This window comes from Corvus cornix, chromosome 19 (genome assembly GCF_000738735.6).
Source record: "Corvus cornix cornix isolate S_Up_H32 chromosome 19, ASM73873v5, whole genome shotgun sequence".
In the NCBI taxonomy this organism is placed as follows: domain Eukaryota; kingdom Metazoa; phylum Chordata; class Aves; order Passeriformes; family Corvidae; genus Corvus; species Corvus cornix.
This window is the reverse complement of record NC_046348.1, coordinates 5,123,999-5,144,117: the sequence shown is the minus strand read 5'-3', so window position 1 is coordinate 5,144,117 and position 20,119 is coordinate 5,123,999. Positions and strand designations below refer to the sequence as shown.

The 20,119-nt window shown below is 48.0% G+C and overlaps 2 protein-coding genes across 2 annotated transcripts; one reads left to right on the top strand and one right to left on the bottom strand.

Annotated features, from left to right (window-relative positions):
- Positions 1 to 27: 27 nt before the first annotated feature.
- Positions 28 to 10,942, bottom strand: STYXL1 (serine/threonine/tyrosine interacting like 1). Its single transcript, XM_039563026.1, has 9 exons — positions 10,730 to 10,942; positions 9,631 to 9,692; positions 9,034 to 9,160; positions 8,663 to 8,719; positions 7,617 to 7,762; positions 6,110 to 6,255; positions 4,989 to 5,083; positions 3,198 to 3,307; positions 28 to 1,069 (listed from the first exon to the last, which is right to left on the bottom strand). The coding sequence occupies exons 1-9, from the start codon at positions 10,830 to 10,832 to the stop codon at positions 938 to 940; spliced, it is 978 nt and encodes a 325-aa protein (XP_039418960.1). The 5' UTR covers positions 10,833 to 10,942; the 3' UTR covers positions 28 to 937.
- Positions 10,943 to 10,968: 26 nt separating this feature from the next.
- Positions 10,969 to 19,808, top strand: MDH2 (malate dehydrogenase 2). The gene is made up of 9 exons (XM_039563025.1): positions 10,969 to 11,159; positions 13,280 to 13,448; positions 14,202 to 14,285; positions 15,239 to 15,348; positions 15,867 to 15,992; positions 16,642 to 16,719; positions 17,842 to 17,941; positions 18,376 to 18,527; positions 19,501 to 19,808. The coding sequence occupies exons 1-9, from the start codon at positions 11,100 to 11,102 to the stop codon at positions 19,630 to 19,632; spliced, it is 1,011 nt and encodes a 336-aa protein (XP_039418959.1). The 5' UTR covers positions 10,969 to 11,099; the 3' UTR covers positions 19,633 to 19,808.
- Positions 19,809 to 20,119: the final 311 nt, after the last annotated feature.

The window sequence follows — 20,119 nt, the reverse complement described above, 5'->3', positions numbered from 1 at the left end:
GCGACCGGCGGCGCTGGGGCCCCGCCCCCTTCCGGACACGCCCCGGGGCGGGGGCACGGGGCGGGGCCGCCTTTATTCCCTGCTTCCCCCTCAAGCGGAGCCCAAAAACGCCCAGTTGCCGTAAATCGCAGCCCTTCGGCGGGAGCACCGGGCTCTGTGAGGTGCGCCGGGCTCGCTGTCAGCTCGGGCGGCTCCCGGGGTGTATTCCCGGCCCTGGCCGCGTGTGTCAGAATGACGAACCCAAACCCATCACTAAATCCCAAACACAGAGTGCGGCAAAGCCCGGGAGTGTTTCTTCTGACATGTTTTGTCATGTCAGAGAAGAGAATTCGGAATGCTGTAAGAGAGAGGACGGCACTGAGTGTAGGTTTCATGTGGCAGCACTGAGGCTTTAAAATTACCAGCTGTGCCCAGAGGTTTGGTTATAGGATTAGAAGGCAACAAATGGGAAGGGTGGTGGTGTCAACAATCCAGCCAGCGAATCAGTGAGAGGCCATCATATCTGTGGGCAGCTGAGAAGGCACTCCCAGAGCACAGGGACTTCTGAAACAGGGACATTCTGCAGTCACCTCTCCGGGCTGGAATTGGGCACAGGCTCCAAATTTACTCCAAATTTACATTCCAGACCATGGATAACAAACCTTTACAGAGATAACCCTACTGACTGCCCCACAGATGTGGTCATAATCCCCTTTGCTTACAAAAGAGTCGAGCTGTGTCTAATGGGCCACATCCTGCAGCACTTGAATCCCCCAAACTGCCACCTCCTACAGCCCAGGTGAGTGCCCGAGAAGGCTCCAAATCTTGACCCAAAATGACATGGAGCTAAAGAGGAAAGCTTTTCTGTTACATTTGGGTCTTTTTTTCACACAGCATTCAAGTAACTTTCTCCCCAGAAAGGGGAAGGGAAGTGGCTTTCCTTGTGGCATGTTCTCTGTCAGTAATTTGGTCCAGAGATGTCTGTGGCTGGGGCCCCATAGATTTGGGTCTCCCAGGCTGAGAGCTGTTCCACAAAGCCCGGGTGTGGTCTTATGTTCATTTGGCATTTCAGAAGGTATTTCCAAGCTCTCTGTAAACAGAAGGAAAATAAAGAAGTGTTAGGAATTGAGCAGAAAGTGACTCTCGGGTATTTTCACAAAGCAGCTACGCTTCAGTCAACACAGCTTTGTACTTGCTCCCTGTGCTGGACAGCAAGAACCTGCTGAGAGGAGTTTGGCTACCGAAGTGGGGACAGGCTGGATCCAGATGTGGACTTGAGAGAAGCCTGTCCCCTTCATGCTCTGCTCTCCTGGATATGAGGACATCTCAGGCTGCTTTCACTACCTGTCAGGTATCTTGTCTTACTTTACTCCGATGGAGCAGAGCAATGCAATCCTGGATTTTCTACTCTAAAATGCTGTTTCTTCCACAGATGATAAGCAAAGCAGTGAAGTATCAGCTATAAAGGTTATAAAGCAACAAAGGTTATCGCGTTTTCGTATTGGTGTGACCTGATGTGGCAGAGCAGTTATGACCCTGCAGTTACCCCACTGTATTAATTACAGCCATCTTAATTATTTGTTAGCTCCAAGTAATCACCTAGAAACTCTGACACACACAGGGCAGATCCACCAGCATTACTCCAGCTGCATCCCTGGGTTTTCCTGTCAGTGCTCATCTTCAGGCTTGTAAAGGAGCTTGCCCCCTGCACTTGGGGGGTTGCGTAAGTGTAATGAGACCAAGGGTCAGCAGATAGTGCTCCATTGGTTTGTTCTTCTAATCTTGCTGATTCTGCAGGCTCTGAGGCTGATCTTCCAATATTTACTCCTCTGGGTCCACAGTGTGGGTGTCTCTAGTTCCCCTGGACTGAATAGATCTCCTCACATGTTGATCACTAATAAAATCAGGGGCTGCACATCCCAAATCTGCCTTGCTTTTGCCTTTTTGGAAGCTTTCAAAGATCTTTGCCTGGATTGGCTAGAGGATCACACGGGAATCTGTTGCACTGCTTTCGTCTGCAAGAAACAAACTTGTCTGCCATGGTAATCCCCCAGGAAAGCTTTGCCCAGCCAACAGTGGGCAAGCACTGCCCTGTCAACCTTCCAACCTTTTTTTTTTTTTTTGGCATTTAATAAAACTCTGAGACCAACCTGTTGATGCCAACTGAGAGGAATGGCAGGGCTCAGCCTTTGACTTTTGCACTGCCACTAGAAGCACATTCTGTGATTCAGTGAGTGAGCGGCTGGTCATCAGCCTGCAGGAGCAATCACAGCCCTGTTAGTGCAGGGACTGAACCGTGTCTGAGCCCTGCTGGCACCCTCAGCCTCTAATTACCCACTGGCACACAGCCATGGAAAGAGCTTTCTTCTTACATTGGATGTGTTTGCACAAAATCAATCACCTTATTAGATACAGACCCAGCTTTAGTGAAGTTTGGATCAATCCTTTCAAGCTCCCAAACGTCCCAAACAAGGGTGAGACTTTTAAGGAGAGGCTGGGTTCCCAAGGGAACTCTCCTGCTCCATGTTGGGAGGCACCAGCAGATGATGCCTGTGTGGTATGCAAAGGGAGAAAGGCCTGGCACCCAGGGCAGAGGCCACCAGGCTCTTGCACAGCCAGGCCATTCTCAGCCATCCTTCATTCATTTCTTTCATCATTCAGAGCTATGGAACAGCCTGTGCTGGCCATCTAACCTGTACATCCCTCCTGGGCAAGTATTATCCCATTCCAGATTTCTATACAGGAGTGTCTGTGGGAGGGGATTGCTTCTAGAGGAATAAAATAGGATTTTGGAAGAAGTCAGTGCTGAAGTCAATGGTAAATGAGAGCCCTGCAAACACTGGGTTCTGAACTTCCCTGTAATGCCATGGAATTAAGAGATAGGATTAACTGCAGTAGCTGCCACTCTTTTCCTCAAATCCAGGAGAGAAATACCATGTTCTGTACCCACAGCTTTACTTTTATAGCCCTTTAGCTAAAGTAGGGAAAACAAAAATATCACAGGTTCTAGAGTAAGGACTCACGGATCCAAAATCACACCCAAGCCACCCCCTTAATGGTCTAAAGAAGATGCAATCCCAAATCAAATAATCAGTTCCATTATCAGGTGGATACTGTGCATGAAATCACAGAGAAGGTCTTATTACTACAGTGATGGGGCTTCAGGAAGAGAAATAAGTGCAGAGACAGTTTCTGTGGGGACTGTGCCAGTGACATACCTGCAGGGAAAAGCGGCAGGAATGCATCAGATAGGCCATGGTGACTGTGCTGCACCGGCTTATCCCCAGGCTGGAGAACACCAGCACTGCTCCCACGTCCAGCTGAGCATCTGAGGCAAGAAATGCCAATCACAAATGAGTGATCTGGGAAATGGAGCTTCCCGTGGCACAGTCAAGTACTAATTTGGTGACAGCTGACAAGAGGGGCTGCAGCCTGAGTGACAGGAGCCCTCAGGAACCCTGACAGCAGCAGATGGGCACTGCCAGCTCCCATTTCTGTAAGCATTTGCCTTTCTTAAAAATCCACAGTTAAAACACGGCCTCGAAGAGCAGCACCAATGACAATGACCCATCAGTGCTTCATTACACATCAGTGTCACCTTCACATCAGGCATCTGAGGAAAAGTAGTCTTTCATGACCTATTAGCTGTGGTCAGCATCACAAACTCTCCCCACAGGTTTAAAGGTATTGAAATTTTATTTTGCCTGGAAGGTTGCATATTTAATTAATAACCTTTTAATTCTTTCTCTCCCTCTCTAGACAGAATGATGTTTTTAAAATATTAGCAACTGAACTTCAGAATTCATAGAGCAAAGCCTTTTTCTTTTAGTGTTGTCAAGATGTTTTGTTTGTTCTTTCTTTTTTTTCCCTCAAGCACTAAACCAGCATTTTAAAACTTATTTCTATTGTGAGATACTAGTTCTGTCCTAAGATCTGAGTAGAACTGGCCTCACTCCAACATACACTTGGCATGAGGACATGCACACTCCTCTTGGCATATGTGGAGAGCTTTAGTCTCGTGTTCTAGTTTGTGTAATCTGCTCTCCACTGCCAAGTAAACAGTTCCACTATCAGGTAAACACTGTAACACTTCCACAAGTGCAGCTAATAGACTCTTGCAGCCTGGTTTGGAAACAGCCACAAACTGTGTGTGATGTGAGAAGGAAACTTCTGAAATACTACTGGGAAAAAGCATGAGGCACAATGAAAGGCAAGTAAGTGAATGTCAACATTTAGGTGCACCAAATAATGACATTCAGTTCAGGAGTACAAAATTATATCCTCGAATGTTGTTTCTTTGTGTGCAGTTGTCATGTCTGATATTGTACTTGGATTAAGGTCTGTGGGGACAGGGTGGTCTTTTGCTTCTGGCTCTGTCCGACACAGCTCAGCAGGGCCTTGGTCTGTGGCAGGTGTTATTTGATAAGCATGATAAAAGATAATGACATGGTTGGACAGCATCAGGATGGAGCTGCAGGAGCTGTGTCTGCCGTGCAGCTGCAGGCACTGAGCTGCAGTGTGTTTTTTCTTGTCCTATCTGATGTAATCGGCTGAAGGCAGGCTGATGCTGTCCAACCTGAAAGTCTTCCTGGGCCCTACGGTGGGCCAGAAATCACAAAGATTATCAATGCCTCCTGCTGAGTTCTCTAATGTGTGTCACACTCTGGTTCAAATAAAGCTCTGGTGGCTGAAGATTTGGGCTGCTGAGAGTCAAAGGGCTGTTGCAAAGGAACAAGAGGGAATCCAATGAAGCCCTGGTAGCAAAGCCTTTTCAGATTGGGTGGAAAGCTTCCTGTTATCAGACTGAGGTATTCTTTAAAGTGAGCAGGGACATCAGAGTCAGATGCCCTGTAAAATCTCCTCTCTGTCCATCAGGCTGGTTAGTGAGGCAGCTCTGGTATCCATCAGGGTGTGGGCTTGCTTACCCTCCTGTCTGGGCTTTCTGTCACTCCCATCTAATATCCTACAGTGAGCAAGGTCTCAGGAATTCCAGATCACGATCCACTCACCTATGAAATGAGAAATGGTGGGGAAGGAAGAAAAAAGATCTGCTTCGAGTGAATCTGGAACAGATACATGGAGGGATTCACCTTCTTCTGCAAACCTGGAAAAAGAGCACACAGCCCACATGGAGCAGAGAAGCAGCCTTGACAAGATGTGTTTGTTGGAGGCAAGGTGATCACTTTGTTTGCTGTTACATGTGTGAGTTTTTCATCATTGTCATCATTAACATGATAAGGGATTTGTTATGGTGAGACAGAGATGTTTGTAACACAGAACCAGTTTAATCACTGATTTTCCATTTCAGTGGTATCAGCATTGATGTCTTAACCTGCAGCTGAGAGATAAATGAAAACAGATGAACTGAAAGCAGGTGTGCTTTCAGAGTGTGTGTTGGCAGTTTTGTGGAACGCCCCAGATCACTTCATGTGGTTTTCTATGGCAGCATCTCCTCCTTCCACAGACTCAGAGAACTCACAGGGTAAAAACTTGGTGAGGAATTTCCAAAGTGTGAAAGCACATCATGTAGAGGGCATGGGAATATTACCCACAGTGCAGAGACATTCCTCTGGAGCCAAAGGCATGATAAATGTCTGCTGGTGCACCTGTCCTGGGGTGGGTAACTGGATTTGTTACTTTGTGTGGGTCACCACCTTGAGAAATGTCACTGGGTTTTTCACTGTGTGAAATTGCATTTCCAGCAAGGCCTGCAGACTGAGCTGACTAGTCACGGACACAGTAGGTAAGGAAGGAAGACCAAAAATGTGACATATTGGTGATTTAGCTTTTGCACTGATGTGTTTGTAAGATTTTGCTCTGAAAGCTATTTGGAGATACAAGTTTTTCCTGAAGCGTGGTGGTATGTGATAAACTTGAAATACCAAGGGCTTCCCAGTCCTCCTCTTACGCAATTCACCCGTGGCATGGTCAAGGGCTGCAGGACTGTGTTGCTGTTGTGCTAACTCTGGAGTAGAAATTAGAAGAATGAGCATGAAATGGCACTGGAATCTGCACAGAGGTTTCCTTGGAAGGCCACAGGCACTGACTCCTCTGCCAATAAACTCTGTGTCACCTCATTTTCTCACACCACAGACACTGGTGAGGGTAAGCCTTGAACTGTTTAACTTACAGTGTTACAGGCTGTTCACAGACGTTGACCAGTGCTTTGATCTTCAGATCTCTCTGAATTTGTTTGTCACTGGCCTGCTTGAAATTGCCCATATATAACTTTTCAGGCAGTATTTCTACAGGGTATGGCTGGAAGGTGTCTAGCTCCTGCCAGAAAGAAACCACAGGCTCAGGTTAGAGAGTGTCTTTGCTCCCATTAGCTCGATAAGTTCTTAAACAGAAGTCATGTGAAGAATTGGACAGGCACTTAGTCAGCAGCTCATGACATATTTTAGTGTAATGATTCATTCAATCACCTGGATTTGCTGTATATTGAAGTCTTTGCTAGTTTTACTGAGAATAATTAGCAGCCTTACTGTTGTTGTGACATTACTTGAAGCAAGCCCTAACTAAACAGGAGGTGGAATATATCCTTTCCATTGTCTGGAGGGGCTGCAGCATGACAGATTCATTTGCTGTTCCCCCTGGTTACTGTTTGCAGGGCTAAATGAAATCATCTGCCACCTGCAGAGCTGCAGGTGCCCTGGAGTAGCACAGTACAAACCTGCAGCTGCATCCGGTGTCAGCAGCGTGGAGGCTGAGAAGGAAAACACACGAGTAAGCAACAGCGCCTCGACATCCCTAAGGGGTGCTTGGATACTTGGATACTGCTCCAGGAGCACAAAGGAGCAGCTGAAAAATTTAAACCATCACCAACAGCTTCCACTGAGGGGCAAGGAGGTGCTCTGTGTCCAGCTGAGTCTGAGGGGGAAGCTCAGCAGTGAGTTGCCCTTGACAGAGCAGCACAAAGCGAATCGATTTTCTCTCCTGTGCTGTAGCATCCGCAGGTTAGCACCGTGTCATGGGCTATTCCCTGGGAACCAGAAGGGAACAATGGGAACAAAATGCACCTTGGAATGAAATGCTCTGTTGTCCAGCACCTTCTTAACCTGCTCTGCCTGTCCTAAATGTGAAATAAAGGGTAATTGTTTCTCATAAGCTAAGTAGATTGATGTTTATAGGTGAAACCGAGTAATGAGGACACCAGTGTTTGAGTGGATGGCTGTTGTCTTCCTGGGCCTATTGAAACAAGGCACCAGCACTTGCTTTGTGACCCTTCCCGATGAAAAGACATGGATCACAGTGCTTGGTAGGAATTGTACTTCTGTTTGAAAACATCTGCTGTGTACTATGCCAGATAACCACGTGTGAGAGAGGAGCCTGCTTCTTTTCATCATTTGCTAATGTTTGTTCAGTTATCTGTACTCTCCATAGGCCAGTTTCAGGGTTATCAGGGAAACATTCCCAGGTTGCTTCCATGAGCTTCCTTTCACACAACAGAAGAGGAAAAAGAGGCTGTAAAAGAACCAGTGGTGAGACTCAGGGCAAGCACAGTAACTCAAATTACATTTAATTCCTTTGTCTGAAATTACTGTGATATCAGGTTTGCAACACCATCTAACTTGAATTCACCAGCCATCATCAGTTGAATACGAATGTCTTCTACTTGCAAATTAGTCTCATCTCACCTGAGGCATCCACAGTGTCTTCTGGCTCTTCAGGAAATGGTAACAACCTGAAAAACGCTTGTACCCTCCCTTCAGGAGGAGCACGGGGTGGCGAGTGAAGTGCTGCAAGTTTCTGGCATGGTGTAAGGCATCTCCTTCCCCAGTATCTAAAGAGACCAAAGAGCTGTTTGCCAGGGCAGGTGCAATGTCTCTGTCTGCCTCCCTGACACCCACAGCAAACCCCTTTCCATTCCATCTAATGCTCTGGAGAAAACTTTGTTAAAAGCTCTACTTATTCTTTACTTGTTGCTGCAGGTCAGTTACAGGTGGTGCTGCTTTTCACCTCTCATCCTGATCTTTTATTCCTCTTCTGGTTTCTTTTGTAGGTCTAGATTTTTTTTTCCTCTCCCCATTTTTCTTTGGGAAATGCTTGTAATAAGTTCCCATAATAGGGAAATTTTATTAATTTAAATTTAATAATCTTAGTTTTATGGAGGCCCTTTTCTTTAGTCTGCTTTAGGCAAACAGGGAAAAAAGGAAGTGTCTTAAATTTTTCACAAATGTTTTAAACACTCCCCTCAGTGAAGCAAATTATGTGAGATGGCTGCTCCTCCTCCCAAGGAATCCATCCTGCTTCCCTCTAGCTATGTCTGCTTTAGAAATAAATCAGCACAATAGAAACCCAGTTCTGATTCTTCACACCTTCCCTTTACTGCCTCACCACTGAGCATTCAGGAACCTGCTTGCTTTATTCATACCCCTTACACCCTCACTTTTTTTTTTCTTTAAAAAGTGATGTGAATCTTTGCTAAAACTCCTGTAGCCTTTGTAAAGCTCAAACAAACATACAGAAGTAGTTCTGCCCACAGAAGAACTCCTTGCCAAAGGATGTGTGAAAACCAAACACTTCCATGGTTCAAGGAAGACTGAACAATGATAGGGAAAAGTTTCCAGTGCTTCACATTTCTTGGTGAACTCCATCAAATGACCACCCCCATCAAAGGTAAGTCTTTTTAAATATCATGAAGTGAAAGCCTTCTGTGACCCTCAAAGCAGGAAATACTCACTCTGGGAACACATGGAACCTGAGCCGATGGTTTCAGGCTCTGAAGCAGCACTGCTCCCTGAAAGGCAAGCGTTGGACAAGCCAAATCTCAGGGAAATGTGGCAAGAAAAGATTCCTCACATACAACAAGGAGCTTCAGAGGATCATCCACAGATGGGAAACCAGGGCTGCCAGGATGCTTTGAAATAAAACCTGGATTTTTGAAGCCTGAGAACATAACATACACAACAGTGAAAAAACAGAGGCAGAGCACAGCTTTTCACTAAAACTGGGAACATTTACATCTCCTCCAATGAGCTCATAAAATTAAATGAGGAATGGGAAGAATTTCCATGCAGCAGTGAGGTCTTGACTGACATAGGTCACACGTACCTGTTTCCTTCTTCTCCTCCTGATTGTCACTGCAGCCCAAAAAGCCGGTGTCGTGGTCATACACCACGCAGTATCTGACATAGTCCAGCTCCTCAGGATTCGGGATCAGATACTCCCCCGCAGGATTCTACCAAAATCACAGAGGAATTCCATCAGGAGCACAGCTCCACTCTTCTCTGGTGGCATCAACGCTCCTGACATCTTGCAAGTTACAACTCCCTAGCTACGTGTTGGGTTTGTTCCTGTGGGTGGGCACGACACTGACAGCCCCGGTTAGAAGTCAGGAATGATGCAAACGACGCTGATTGCTCCATCAGCAGCAGCGATGCAGATGCCAGCACTGTCCTTGTGAGGCAAGGCTACACTGTGTGAGCTCTTGTGCAATGTTTTTCCTGATATGCAGCTCCTATGTGCCAATCCTTCGGGCTGCTGGAGCCACCTCTGCTTTGTGACAGAACACATCCCCCCAGTGGCAGCCGCGGAGCACGGCTGAGGCAGGGCAGGGGCTGGGACATTTCCCGTGGGTTTCAAACCACTGTTGGCTTCCTGCTAATTGCTAAATCCAGGGACGGTTCACGCAAACAGCAAGCCCCTCACCCGCTCAATCCTTTGGGCTGTAATAATGTGGCTCGCATCGAATTCACGCTGAGAACGGGCATCTGAAAAAAAAAACCAACCAAGATAGAGCAATTGGCTTTTAAAGGTGGAATCCTGTTTGTATTTTGGCAGGGGGAATTCAGGCACTGGCATCACTCAGAGAAAGAGATTTGGGGATGTGGCACTTGGCAATATGATTTAGGGGTGGTTATGGTGTTGCTGGGTCAGCTGTTGGACTGGATGATCTTGAAGGTCTCTTGATGATTCTGTGATTTGGGTTTTTTTTTTAGAAACTGAGGCCTTCTGGTGTGGGTATAACAAACTCCAGGGCTGATGTGGGTCTGTGTGTAACACCACGTGATAACCAGCACTGTTAGTCCTGACCCAAGTGTGCTCCTGTAGCATTCCCAGCATCAGTCCTGTGCTCTGCCCTGACCTCGGCCCAGCAGCTCTGCCTCTGCTGCTCTGGGGAGAGGGGGACTGGAAAGACCCCACCACCACTCCCAAACTGGCTCCCTTACCAAAATATTTAATGACATTGCAACATCAGGCACCCTTTTGGGGGTATTGGCACTATGCAAAATGGAAGTGGTTATCAGGAATCTTTGTGTAATTGTTGAGAAATCTTGTCCAGCTCTAACACCTCTGGGAGCAGCAGGGGAGAGTGTGTATCCATGGGACTGATCAGAGCAGGGAGAGTTGGACCTGAGGAAAGCCGAAGCAGCACCAGGTCATGGCACCTGAAATGGGATGGGAGGAAGGCCCCAAGTGCAAGGCCCCAGAAATTACGAGAAGTGATGTGTGTGCTTTTCCTCACGAGCCCAGTTGGCTCAGGATATCTGCCCGGGCTGAGCACAGTGCCTGGCTGCAGGCAGGGGCAGGGACAGCAGCAGCAGGCAGGGGCGGGCAGGGGAAGACAGCAGCAGGCGGGGTGAGGCAGGGGCAAGAGCAGGAACTGGGGCAGAAGAAGCAGGCAGGGGAAGCAGCAGGCAGGGCAGGGGCAGGCAGGGGCAGGCAGGGGCATGAGCAGGCAGGAGGAGGGACAGGGCTAGGCAGAGGCAGGGGCAGCAGCAGGGACAGGCCTGCGCTGCGGCCTCACCCAGCAGGCACAGGTAGTTGGGCTCCGTCAGCCGGGATCTCCACCGGTACTGGTTGATGATGTTGTAGAGGTGTCGGGGCTCGCAGACCATCACCCCCGCCATCCCCCATCCGCTCGGCTGCCGCCGACTATCGCGACACCCCGCTCCCCCTTCCCGCCCGGCCGCAGGCAGCGACGCCCGCCGGTCTCCACGGTTACCTCAGGCGGGATCTCGCGAGACTTTCCCCCCCTTTCCCTTTCCGCCGCGGGAGGAAGTCTCGCGAGAGTTGAGGGCGGGGCCGCGCAGGCGCCTTGCAGGCCGTGGAGGTCGTTGGAGTCACCGGTGCCGCCGCAGCCGCCGCTCGTGCCCGCCGTGCCCGCCGTGCCCGCCATGCTGTCCCGCCTCAGCACCGCCACCGCCCTGCGCCGCGGCATCGCCACCTCCGCACAGGTACCCGCCCACACCGGCCGCACACGGGCACCGCTCCCCGCCGGTCGGGGGGAAGCCCCGCGCTTCCTCCTCGGTTCTCGGGCTGCTGCGGAGCTTGGGGAGGGCCTGGGGAAGAGCCCCGGTGCTGCTCGGTGAGGGGGCTGTGGAGCACAGGCTCTGCCCGGTGAAGGGGTGCAGGGCGGGGATGCAAGCCTGGTCGTTCTCCGTTCTGGGCCTGCAAGGCCAAGGTTGGACGCAGTTCCTCCTCCGGGGCTGCAGGGCTCGGGTGGAGCGCAGGCCCTCGATGAGGGACTGTGAGGCCGGGAGGGAGTCCCGGCCCTCCTCGGTGAGGGGCTGCGGAACCCCGGCTCTCCTCGGCGACGGACTGCAGGGCTCGAGTGGAGCCCAGACCCCTCCTCGGAGAGGGGCTGCGGGGCTCGGGTGGAGCCCGGTGAGGGCCGCACACCCTCGGTGAAGGAGCCCGGGGCCTCAGTGAGGGGACTGTGGAGCCGGGAACCTCCCCAGTGAGGGGCTGCAGGGCTCGGGTGCAGCCCAGCCCCCTCCTCGGAGAGGGGCTGGGGGTGTGTATCGGTGTCGGTGCTGGTGCCTCAGGCAGGGCAGGGGGTGCGGGGAGGTTGCGGAGCGGGGCTGGGCGGCTCGGTGCTGCTCTGCCCGGTGACACCGCCGTTCTGGGGCAGGGGCCGTGCGGGTCGTGGCCCAGCAACTCCCGCCCTGCTCCAGGCAGCTGTGAGTGTGATAATCCTGTATGAACTCCTCTCTCTGATGGTGTGCAGAGGGTGATGGGTTTGCTGCTTCCTCCCTCTAGTGCAAATATGCCCCTGCGTTGCGAAGGTGTTAAGAACTGAAACTGGCTGGGGTTTAGCAGTAATCCTTCTTGTGCTGAAATCCACTCTGCTGGCCCCAAACCTCTGCTGCTGTGGCTGCATGGATAAGACCGACCTCTAGCTAATGTTAATAGTCCCGGTGGGATGTAAAAGAGTGATTATTGCAGCTATAAAGATGTGCTGTACAGGAGAGCCTTGTAGAAGTCTTTTAATGGGAGCTGTATTTATTAGCAGTGAGGTTTTGACCCCACGGTGTCAGCTCAGTCACAAATGGGGCTCAGCAGTGACTCATGCCAGACTTTGCTTCCTCTTAAGGACTTCTATGCAAAATTATATTTCTTACAATAGCAAGAAAACTGGGCTGAGGTTAGTCTGGTCCAGTTGCTGGGTAGATCATTTCCCATCATAGCACAGTAATTAAGCTGTTCATGAGGGGACGTGGAGCTATTTATTATGGCTTTATCTGGTGATAAAGAATGGCTTTCTCAGCAGTAATTGCTTGTTAGATCTCCACAGGAGTTTTCCACCACACTGGCAGAGTGTTGCACTTTAAGGTTTTTCTGGCCCCTGGAAGTAGCTTTCCTCTTGTGTAGCAACACTGTGCAAACAGGCATTTGTGAGAGAAATTACACCCTGCCAGTACCTGAGTGAGGATAAAATTGGTTCACCAGGCAGCCAAGTAGAGTGGATTTTACTTGATTCTCAGCCACATTATCAAACCTGGAAATTGTAGTCATTTAAAGTTCTCAGTCCTCAATGTTGGGGCATCTGCAGGTGCTATTTTGAATTTACTTCAGGTGTAAACGTTTTCTTCACAATGTGCACAAAATATGCAGTGGTTATTACATTTACTGCAGTCCATTAAATGCATTGATTTGCCAAATGGAAGGCATATTTTTTTGATACTGGCAACATAAACTAGAAAAACTGTGGACCACATTTGCCCTAAATCAGGCCTGGGCCCACAGGGTGGCAGGTATTGGTCTCAGGCAGGCATTTCTCTTGGGAGAAAGGAGATCCTTTGGGTTCCTTTGCGTTAGCCTTGCTTCCCTTTTGAGCTTCAGATCACAAATAACCATTTCCTCCAACTCGTCCTACCAATAAACCTGAAGGATCTCTGGGAGGCTGCTGTGAGGGTCATTTCCTGTAGGCTTAGACTATCAAGTTTACACAGTGCTTGGTAAAAAATTGAGAAATAGAACTAAAAGTAAAGAAGGAATGGTGAAATCCCCAAGGTCACTGTTGGGGTAACTGCCAGAACACCTCTACAACGTGTTTGTTGTCTCTTTTGCACAGAACAATGCCAAGGTGGCAGTGCTGGGTGCCTCAGGGGGCATTGGGCAGCCCCTGTCCCTGCTCCTGAAGAACAGCCCTCTGGTGAGCAAGCTCAGCCTCTACGACATCGCTCACACTCCCGGCGTGGCAGCTGACCTCAGCCACATTGAGACCAGAGCCAGTGTCAAAGGTACCATGGGAATGGCCTGTGTTCCACAGGGATCCTCCCAAAGGGGTGGCTGACCCTGAATGCCCCTTGCTTGTGAGGGGAAATCTTCACCCACTGATCCTGAAGCCCAGTATCAATTTAAGTAGCTTTTTCCTCAAGCAGTGAATGATTAATTAAGGTTTAGCTGATTAGATTGATGTGTATGGAGATGAAAATGGGCTGTGGTTGCACTGTTGAAGGGGAATTTGTGATATCTGGCAGGAAACACTCAGTGAAATTATCTCAAGAGTGTTGAATTTAAAAGTTTGTCTACGAGCAGATTTAACACTCCGTGGATGTCCACGTGAATTCCATGTGCTTCTTTACTCTTAGATTCTGATGAAATCAAAACTTAACCTGCTCATCTTTCTTTTATCTGAAGATCACCAAAAGGTGACATTTTACATGAATGTGCCTGTCTGCAGTTCTTTGGGGGCACTGACTCTAGTGCCAAGGCTTTTGGAGAGTAAATACACATAGCAGGAGGAACTGGGAGTTTGGAAAACAGGTGAATGTGAGATTCTCACCACTCTCCTTCTGTAAGTTTTGAAACAAGGATAAAACATCAAATGGGATCCATCCATAATTGCACTTCTTTGCTTTTCAGCATTAAGTCTGAATTGAAGGTTAAATTAATAAAAGGGCTTGGATGCCTCTGGGCATGATTTTGTACTTCAAAGTGTCAGCTATTTAATAACTGTCAAAAACATAATGCCTGACTGTCTTCCATTTCAGGCTTCATGGGACCTGAGCAGTTGCCAGAATGTCTGAAGGGCTGTGATGTTGTTGTTATTCCTGCGGGAGTTCCTAGAAAACCAGGTATGTTCCCTTTGTTGGAAAGCCCCAGGGCTGCTTTGAAGTGGATCTCTGCAGTTCTGCTACTCAGATGGAGGAGCTGTGTCTCTTGGGGTCTAAGTGGTCTGTTAATGCCCCTGCCCCAGAGCTCCTTGTGGTGTCAGGCAGCTCATTCAGCCTCTCTTAGACTGTTCCCTTTGAAGTGGGCTGGACTGATTTCTGGAGTTCCTACTTGGGGCTGAGCTGCAAAGATTCTTCATGCAAGTGATCCTAAGTCTCCCTTAGTGTTCTTGTCCCAGAGCAATGCTCAAGGCATAAAAACTGGTTCTTTTGTTTCATTTCTCAGCAGAAGAGAAAGAATCCATTTTGTTTTGTGTCCATTGTACAGCAACTTCTTGGGGCATCGCTGAATAAATGCTGTCTAGCCTTCCTAAAATGTTTCTGACCTGCTCCATTTCCACTCTGCTTTCCCGTATCCTATTAGGAACATAACAGAATTCTAGACTTTAATGCCTAGCTCTTCCTGAATCTTCATTTTTCATGGTTAAAGTAGTTGCTGCAATAGAAATGGGGGGGCACTTACACAACCAGCAATATTTTCCACGCAGCAGTTGGCATTTAAACTGTAGTTGTGGAAGTGACTTAGGGAGGAGAATTCATCTTGAGAGCAGTTGTGCTGCTCTGAGCACCACTGGTGTGGGTTGTGTGGTCACAGTGTACTTCAGGCAGCCTCAGTGAAGTCAGTTCTGACAATGGGCAGTTGGGCTGGTTGTTCCTGAAAAGGGCTGATCTCTTTATTAGTGAGAGGAGTTACATTTGGAGCCAGTTCATTACTGCAACTGGACAATTTGTTCTTGATCTGTGAAACCAGAAGCTGATGTGTGTCTGTCCAGAGTAGAATATTGGGTTTTGATTAGATTTCCTGCCCATGATGGTAGCTGTGGGTAACTTACAATCCTGCCCTGGCTGTGTTTTAGGTATGACCCGTGATGACCTGTTCAACACCAATGCCAGCATTGTTGCCTCTTTGACATCTGCCTGTGCAAAGCACTGTCCAGAAGCCATGATCTGTATTATTTCTAACCCAGTAAGTGTTTTCTGGAGACCTTGGAATGTAGAGGAAAAACTTCACCAAATTCCAGACTGAGAGTACAGGAGTAATCCAAATTCCTACTAATTTTCAACAGTATCTTTAAGGTCTGCAGTGTATTTGCAGAAAAGCACTAAAAGCCTGGTTCTACTAACCCATTTTTCTTGGCTATATTTAATTCAGAGGAAACTTGGATATAAAAGTGCTTAATATCTCCAAATCTGCATGACTGGTTATAATGCAAGCCGGTGTATTAGCTGGGATAAAAGCCTTAGCTCACTGAGGGAGGAGCCTTTGTAATGGGAATGAACAAATTTATTGTCTTAATGGTTATTTAAAATTAATTATTTTTATTCCAGCCTGGCTGTAAATTGCTCTTCAATTTAGGCATTAAAGTAATTGGCTACAGTTGATTCCAAATTGGAAGTATAGTTCGGGTTGTTAATTGGCCTGTTAAGTTCATGCTAAGTTTATTAAACTGCTTTTATTCAGTGCTTGCCTCTTCTTGCTCGTAGGTAAATTCAACCATCCCAATAACTTCAGAAGTCTTCAAGAAGCACGGTGTGTATAATCCCAACAAAATCTTTGGTGTTACGACACTGGACATCGTCAGAGCGAATACTTTTGTGGCTGAACTAAAGGCAGGTCATGGTTAACATGCAGGGGGAGGGATACTGCCTGCTTTGATCATCAAATTATAAAGAAATGCTTTCAGAATCACTGCAGAGAGCTAAAGGAGCTGGGATTTCTGTGCAGCTAGAGGCAAAGGCAATGATTCCTTATCTCCCTTATTTAGAGGAGCCTGAAGATAAGGTTTCTTGCAAAATGTGGTTCAAGAGACTTTGACCTTTCCTTTTCATAGCTGTGCCCTGCAAGTGAGCTACATGTTGGCCTTAATTCCCTTGGCATTCCCAACCGTGCCATGCAACCAGAGGAGAGGGTTGAGCTGTAGTGTGTGTTTGCAAGTCAAGCTCTGTGCTGTGTGTCACAGGATACTCTGCAAAGTATCAGGAGCTGTAACAGGTTACTGCTCTTAGTAGCCCTGGTGGTGTTTATGTTGTGCTGCTCTTTATCCAAACCTGCAGTAGTAATATCCTGTGCCTGCATGAAGTGATCAGAGTAACCTAGAGTTCCTCTCTGTAGATGAGGCTTTGTCCCTGGAGTGTAGCTGCCTCTGGAACTCCTGCCCTGTGTGTCCTGATATCCAGGGCAGAGAGTGAAGTGTGGTGTTTTCACTTGTTTTTCTTGCCTGTGTGCTTCAGGAGCTGGAAAGTTTCATGTTTCCTTTAGGGCTTGGATCCAGCTCGAGTAACTGTTCCGGTTATTGGTGGCCATGCTGGGAAGACCATCATCCCTCTGATCTCTCAGGTAAGTCAGGGTGACAGCTGTGTGTGGCAGCACACTTGTCAGCGTGTTAGGGTTGATGTAAAGTGCCTTTGTGATGGCAGGTAATGTGCTAGGATAGAGCACAGAGAGTCTTCGCTGCTTTCATGGCTGCTTTCCTTCTGGGATGGGATGCAGGATGAGGTGGAAGGCAACAATCTAAATCTGAGCCCCTCTGGGTAGTATAAACAGTTCCAGCTTTCCTCTAAAGGAGTTTGGGATAAGAACTGAGAGGGAGTGTGGGTGTTCAGGTGTCTTGGCACTGTTTGTGACAGGTATCTCATGACAGGAATACCTGGCTTCAGCAGAAAAATTGAATTGATTTTGCTGTGAAGGACTGGAAACCACTTGAACCTCCAGCATTGAAAGGCACAGCTCAGGCTGTGCAGGGAGGCCTGTTCAGCTATGGCTGGTAGTCAGTCCCTTCAAGCATCTCAGCCAGGCTGAAATGCAGTTCTAAAGCAGGTGCAGTCTCATGGGGAGATGCTGGGATATGGCCAAGGAGCAATCTGTAACAAAGGGGGAAAAGCTGTGCTCTAAGTGGGGAGTAAAGTATCCTTCACAGAAGGATTTTCTTAGGGAATAAGAGCAAGGGCTTTGGAGCAGCTGAATGCTGAGAGGTACTTTGGTTAAACAGTCTATTGGGACAGACACAGCTGTGCTTAAGCTACTGGCACAGCTGTATGTGAAAGTTCAGTGAATTCCTAAATACTGCTGGGAAACTGGATCGACTTCCAGAATGCCACAGTGACCCGAATATTTACAAGATGGCTTTTTGAAATTCCTAATGCTTGGAGGGTGTCTGTAGTGCACAGGACTACACAGCAGTGAGGAACCATGGCAAGCCCTGGTTTGGCTGTGAAGCTGTGGTTTGTCCCTGAGGAAGCTGGGCACGGCTGGGTTCCTATTCCAGGCCATGCAGTAATCCCAGCCCTGATGACTTTTGCAGCTGGTCAGTGTCACACAGGCTGTGAGCTGGGGAAGCCCATTTGTCTGGTTGAGAACTGTTGGTAACAACTACAGTGATACAAAAAGTATTGTGTGCTTTATGCTAAATCTGGAGGGGTTCTGGTATTGGTAGTAACTTTTTTTTCCCCCCCCATCCAGTGCACACCAAAAGTGGAGTTTCCTCAGGATCAGCTGGAGAAGCTTACAGCAAGAATTCAAGAAGCTGGCACTGAAGTTGTCCAGGCTAAAGCAGGAGCAGGTGGGTTCTTGAGTAAAGCTTCCAAGTAATTCATGTTGACTGTCTGTAGGGGTGCAGTGCTCTGCAGTGTAATCTTATTTACAGGTTATGAGCTGCTGGTTGCCAGTCCAACTGCTCCACTCTGTCAGCTGCTGCCTGGGCTGTGCTACTAGAAACAGCTCAGTATGTGAGACTAAATATTAACTGGTCCCACACCACCTATGAGTTTAAAAAGAATCTTCTTTGTCAAATTAAGCTGTTTCTTTTATAAATCTGGTCAGTTAGATAAATGTAGCTGGCCAAAAGCTGCTGCTTTATCCAACTAGCCATGAGCTTGAGGTCAAGGACACTTCATTATTACAGCTCTGTAAACACACCAGTATGGAAACCTTTGATGCTAAAGGAAGTATCAAATTTCAACGTGAGCTGTTCTGAAAGTGGTTTAACTCTTCCAGGATCTGCCACCTTGTCTATGGCCTATGCTGGTGCTCGGTTTGTGTTCTCCCTGCTGGATGCCATGAATGGAAAGCAGGGGGTTGTTGAATGTGCCTTTGTTCGATCGGACGTGACAGAGAGCCCGTACTTCTCTACACCTCTGCAACTGGGGGTATGTCCTTTACATCGTGAGCCTCATAAACAGCAGCTACTGGTTGTGTCATGTGGGTTTTACTCAGTGGTTTCAGTTTAGCTGAATGCCTGGTCTTGCTGGAGTTAACACCTGGGTGTGCCTTTAAGAGTCTGGAATATTTGGGTATGGCATTTGGGCACATAGCTCAGCTTGACAAGGTTGCTGCTGCTTTTATCAGCTCTTAGGCTGCACATCAGTGAATAACCAGCGATTCAGACTTGGCTTAAGAGGTCACGCTTGCCTCAAGTCAGGCCTGTTTACTCTGGGCTTTCATATGATTAACCAGAGTCAGCAATCCTGTCTCCTCAGCTTGATCTGCTACAAGCAAATCTTTCAGAAACTGAGGCACATGGGGAGCTACAGCATGGATTAGCATTAATAGCTTGCTTTCAGGACCTCTGCTGAACTCTGAAAGAAGTGTTCCTTTTGTCACTCATACCCTGGTGGAGTGGTGGAAAGCAATGATGCTGCAGCCCTGTTGTGGCTGCTGGGATGCAAAGGGTGGTGTGTGCTGTCTTAGGGGCAGGCTGTGAGGGGGTGCAAGCAGAGGGATATTAAGAGGGAATGTAGACATCTTGAAAACCTGGGAGTGCCACTCTGAGGCAGTTTGAGATGGCAAGCAAAGGACATACACCAGAGGAGATCTTCTTGCCAGATGGTGGGTCTGGAGTTAGGAAGGATCAGTTGGTGTCCGTCTCCTCTTGAATGAGCTGCTGGGTTGGCTTCTGGTTTCACACTTGTGCACAGTGAATGAGAAGTTTGTGAGGGCTGTAGAAGTTGCCACAGATAGTAAGAGGCTTCTGAGGCTTTCCAGGAAGCACAGGGTTGGCAGACTAGAGATGACACAGGTCCCAGGCTGGGTCTGTGTCTCAGCTGGATAATACTTAGAGCTGTTAAGCTACTCTTTAGGTCATTCAATGAATGGTTAATCCTTAAATCCTCTTTCCCTCAGAAAAAAGGAATTGAGAAGAACCTAGGCCTTGGCAAGCTCTCCCCCTTTGAAGAGAAGATGGTTGCTGCGGCCATGTCTGAGCTGAAGGCTTCTATTAAGAAAGGAGAGGAATTTGCAAAGAACTTCAAGTGAAGACTTGACGATGGGGAGGAATTAACTTCCTTAATTTATTAAGGCATCATGTCACTTTACAACTTCGGATTCAAAGCTCATGCTTTGATTGAAGTCTGTCTGTATTAGCTTGATGCTTGTTGCCAGTGCAGAGTCTAATCATCAATAAAACAGCCTCAATTTTTCAGTGTACCCTCTGGAGTTGTCCTGATGTGCTTGTCCTTTGGAAAGTGGAGGCTGTAGGTCTCTGAGAGGTGACTGGTTTCAGCAGGGATGAAATAGCCTTGGAAAGTGGGTGAACTGATTACTCCCAGCTCTGCTGCTGCCTGGGTTTGTGCTCCTTGTTCAGCACAGCCTCTGGGAACCAGGTGTGGTCAGATCAAGATGGGTGTAGGGGCTGCACAAGGGATAACTGAGTGAAATGATCCCAGAGGTGTTTTTTCTGGAGGTGGCATTACCTCTGTTACCTTGTGTTACCTTAATCTCTTAAGTAATTTGATTTTAAAGG

Excerpts from the sequence above, each read along its gene's own strand:
- STYXL1 (XM_039563026.1), bottom strand. The coding sequence starts at position 10,832 with ATGGCGGGGGTGATGGTCTGCGAGCCCCGACACCTCTACAACATCATC. Across the intron at positions 9,693-10,729 it reads CAACTACCTGTGCCTGCTGG|ATGCCCGTTCTCAGCGTGAA; the intron begins GTGAGGCCGCAG and ends TTTTTTTTTCAG. Across the intron at positions 3,308-4,988 it reads CACCATTTCTCATTTCATAG|ATGCTCAGCTGGACGTGGGA; the intron begins GTGAGTGGATCG and ends TTCTTGCCTCAG.
- MDH2 (XM_039563025.1), top strand. The coding sequence starts at position 11,100 with ATGCTGTCCCGCCTCAGCACCGCCACCGCCCTGCGCCGCGGCATCGCC. Across the intron at positions 13,449-14,201 it reads GACCAGAGCCAGTGTCAAAG|GCTTCATGGGACCTGAGCAG; the intron begins GTACCATGGGAA and ends CTTCCATTTCAG. Across the intron at positions 16,720-17,841 it reads TCATCCCTCTGATCTCTCAG|TGCACACCAAAAGTGGAGTT; the intron begins GTAAGTCAGGGT and ends CCCCCCATCCAG.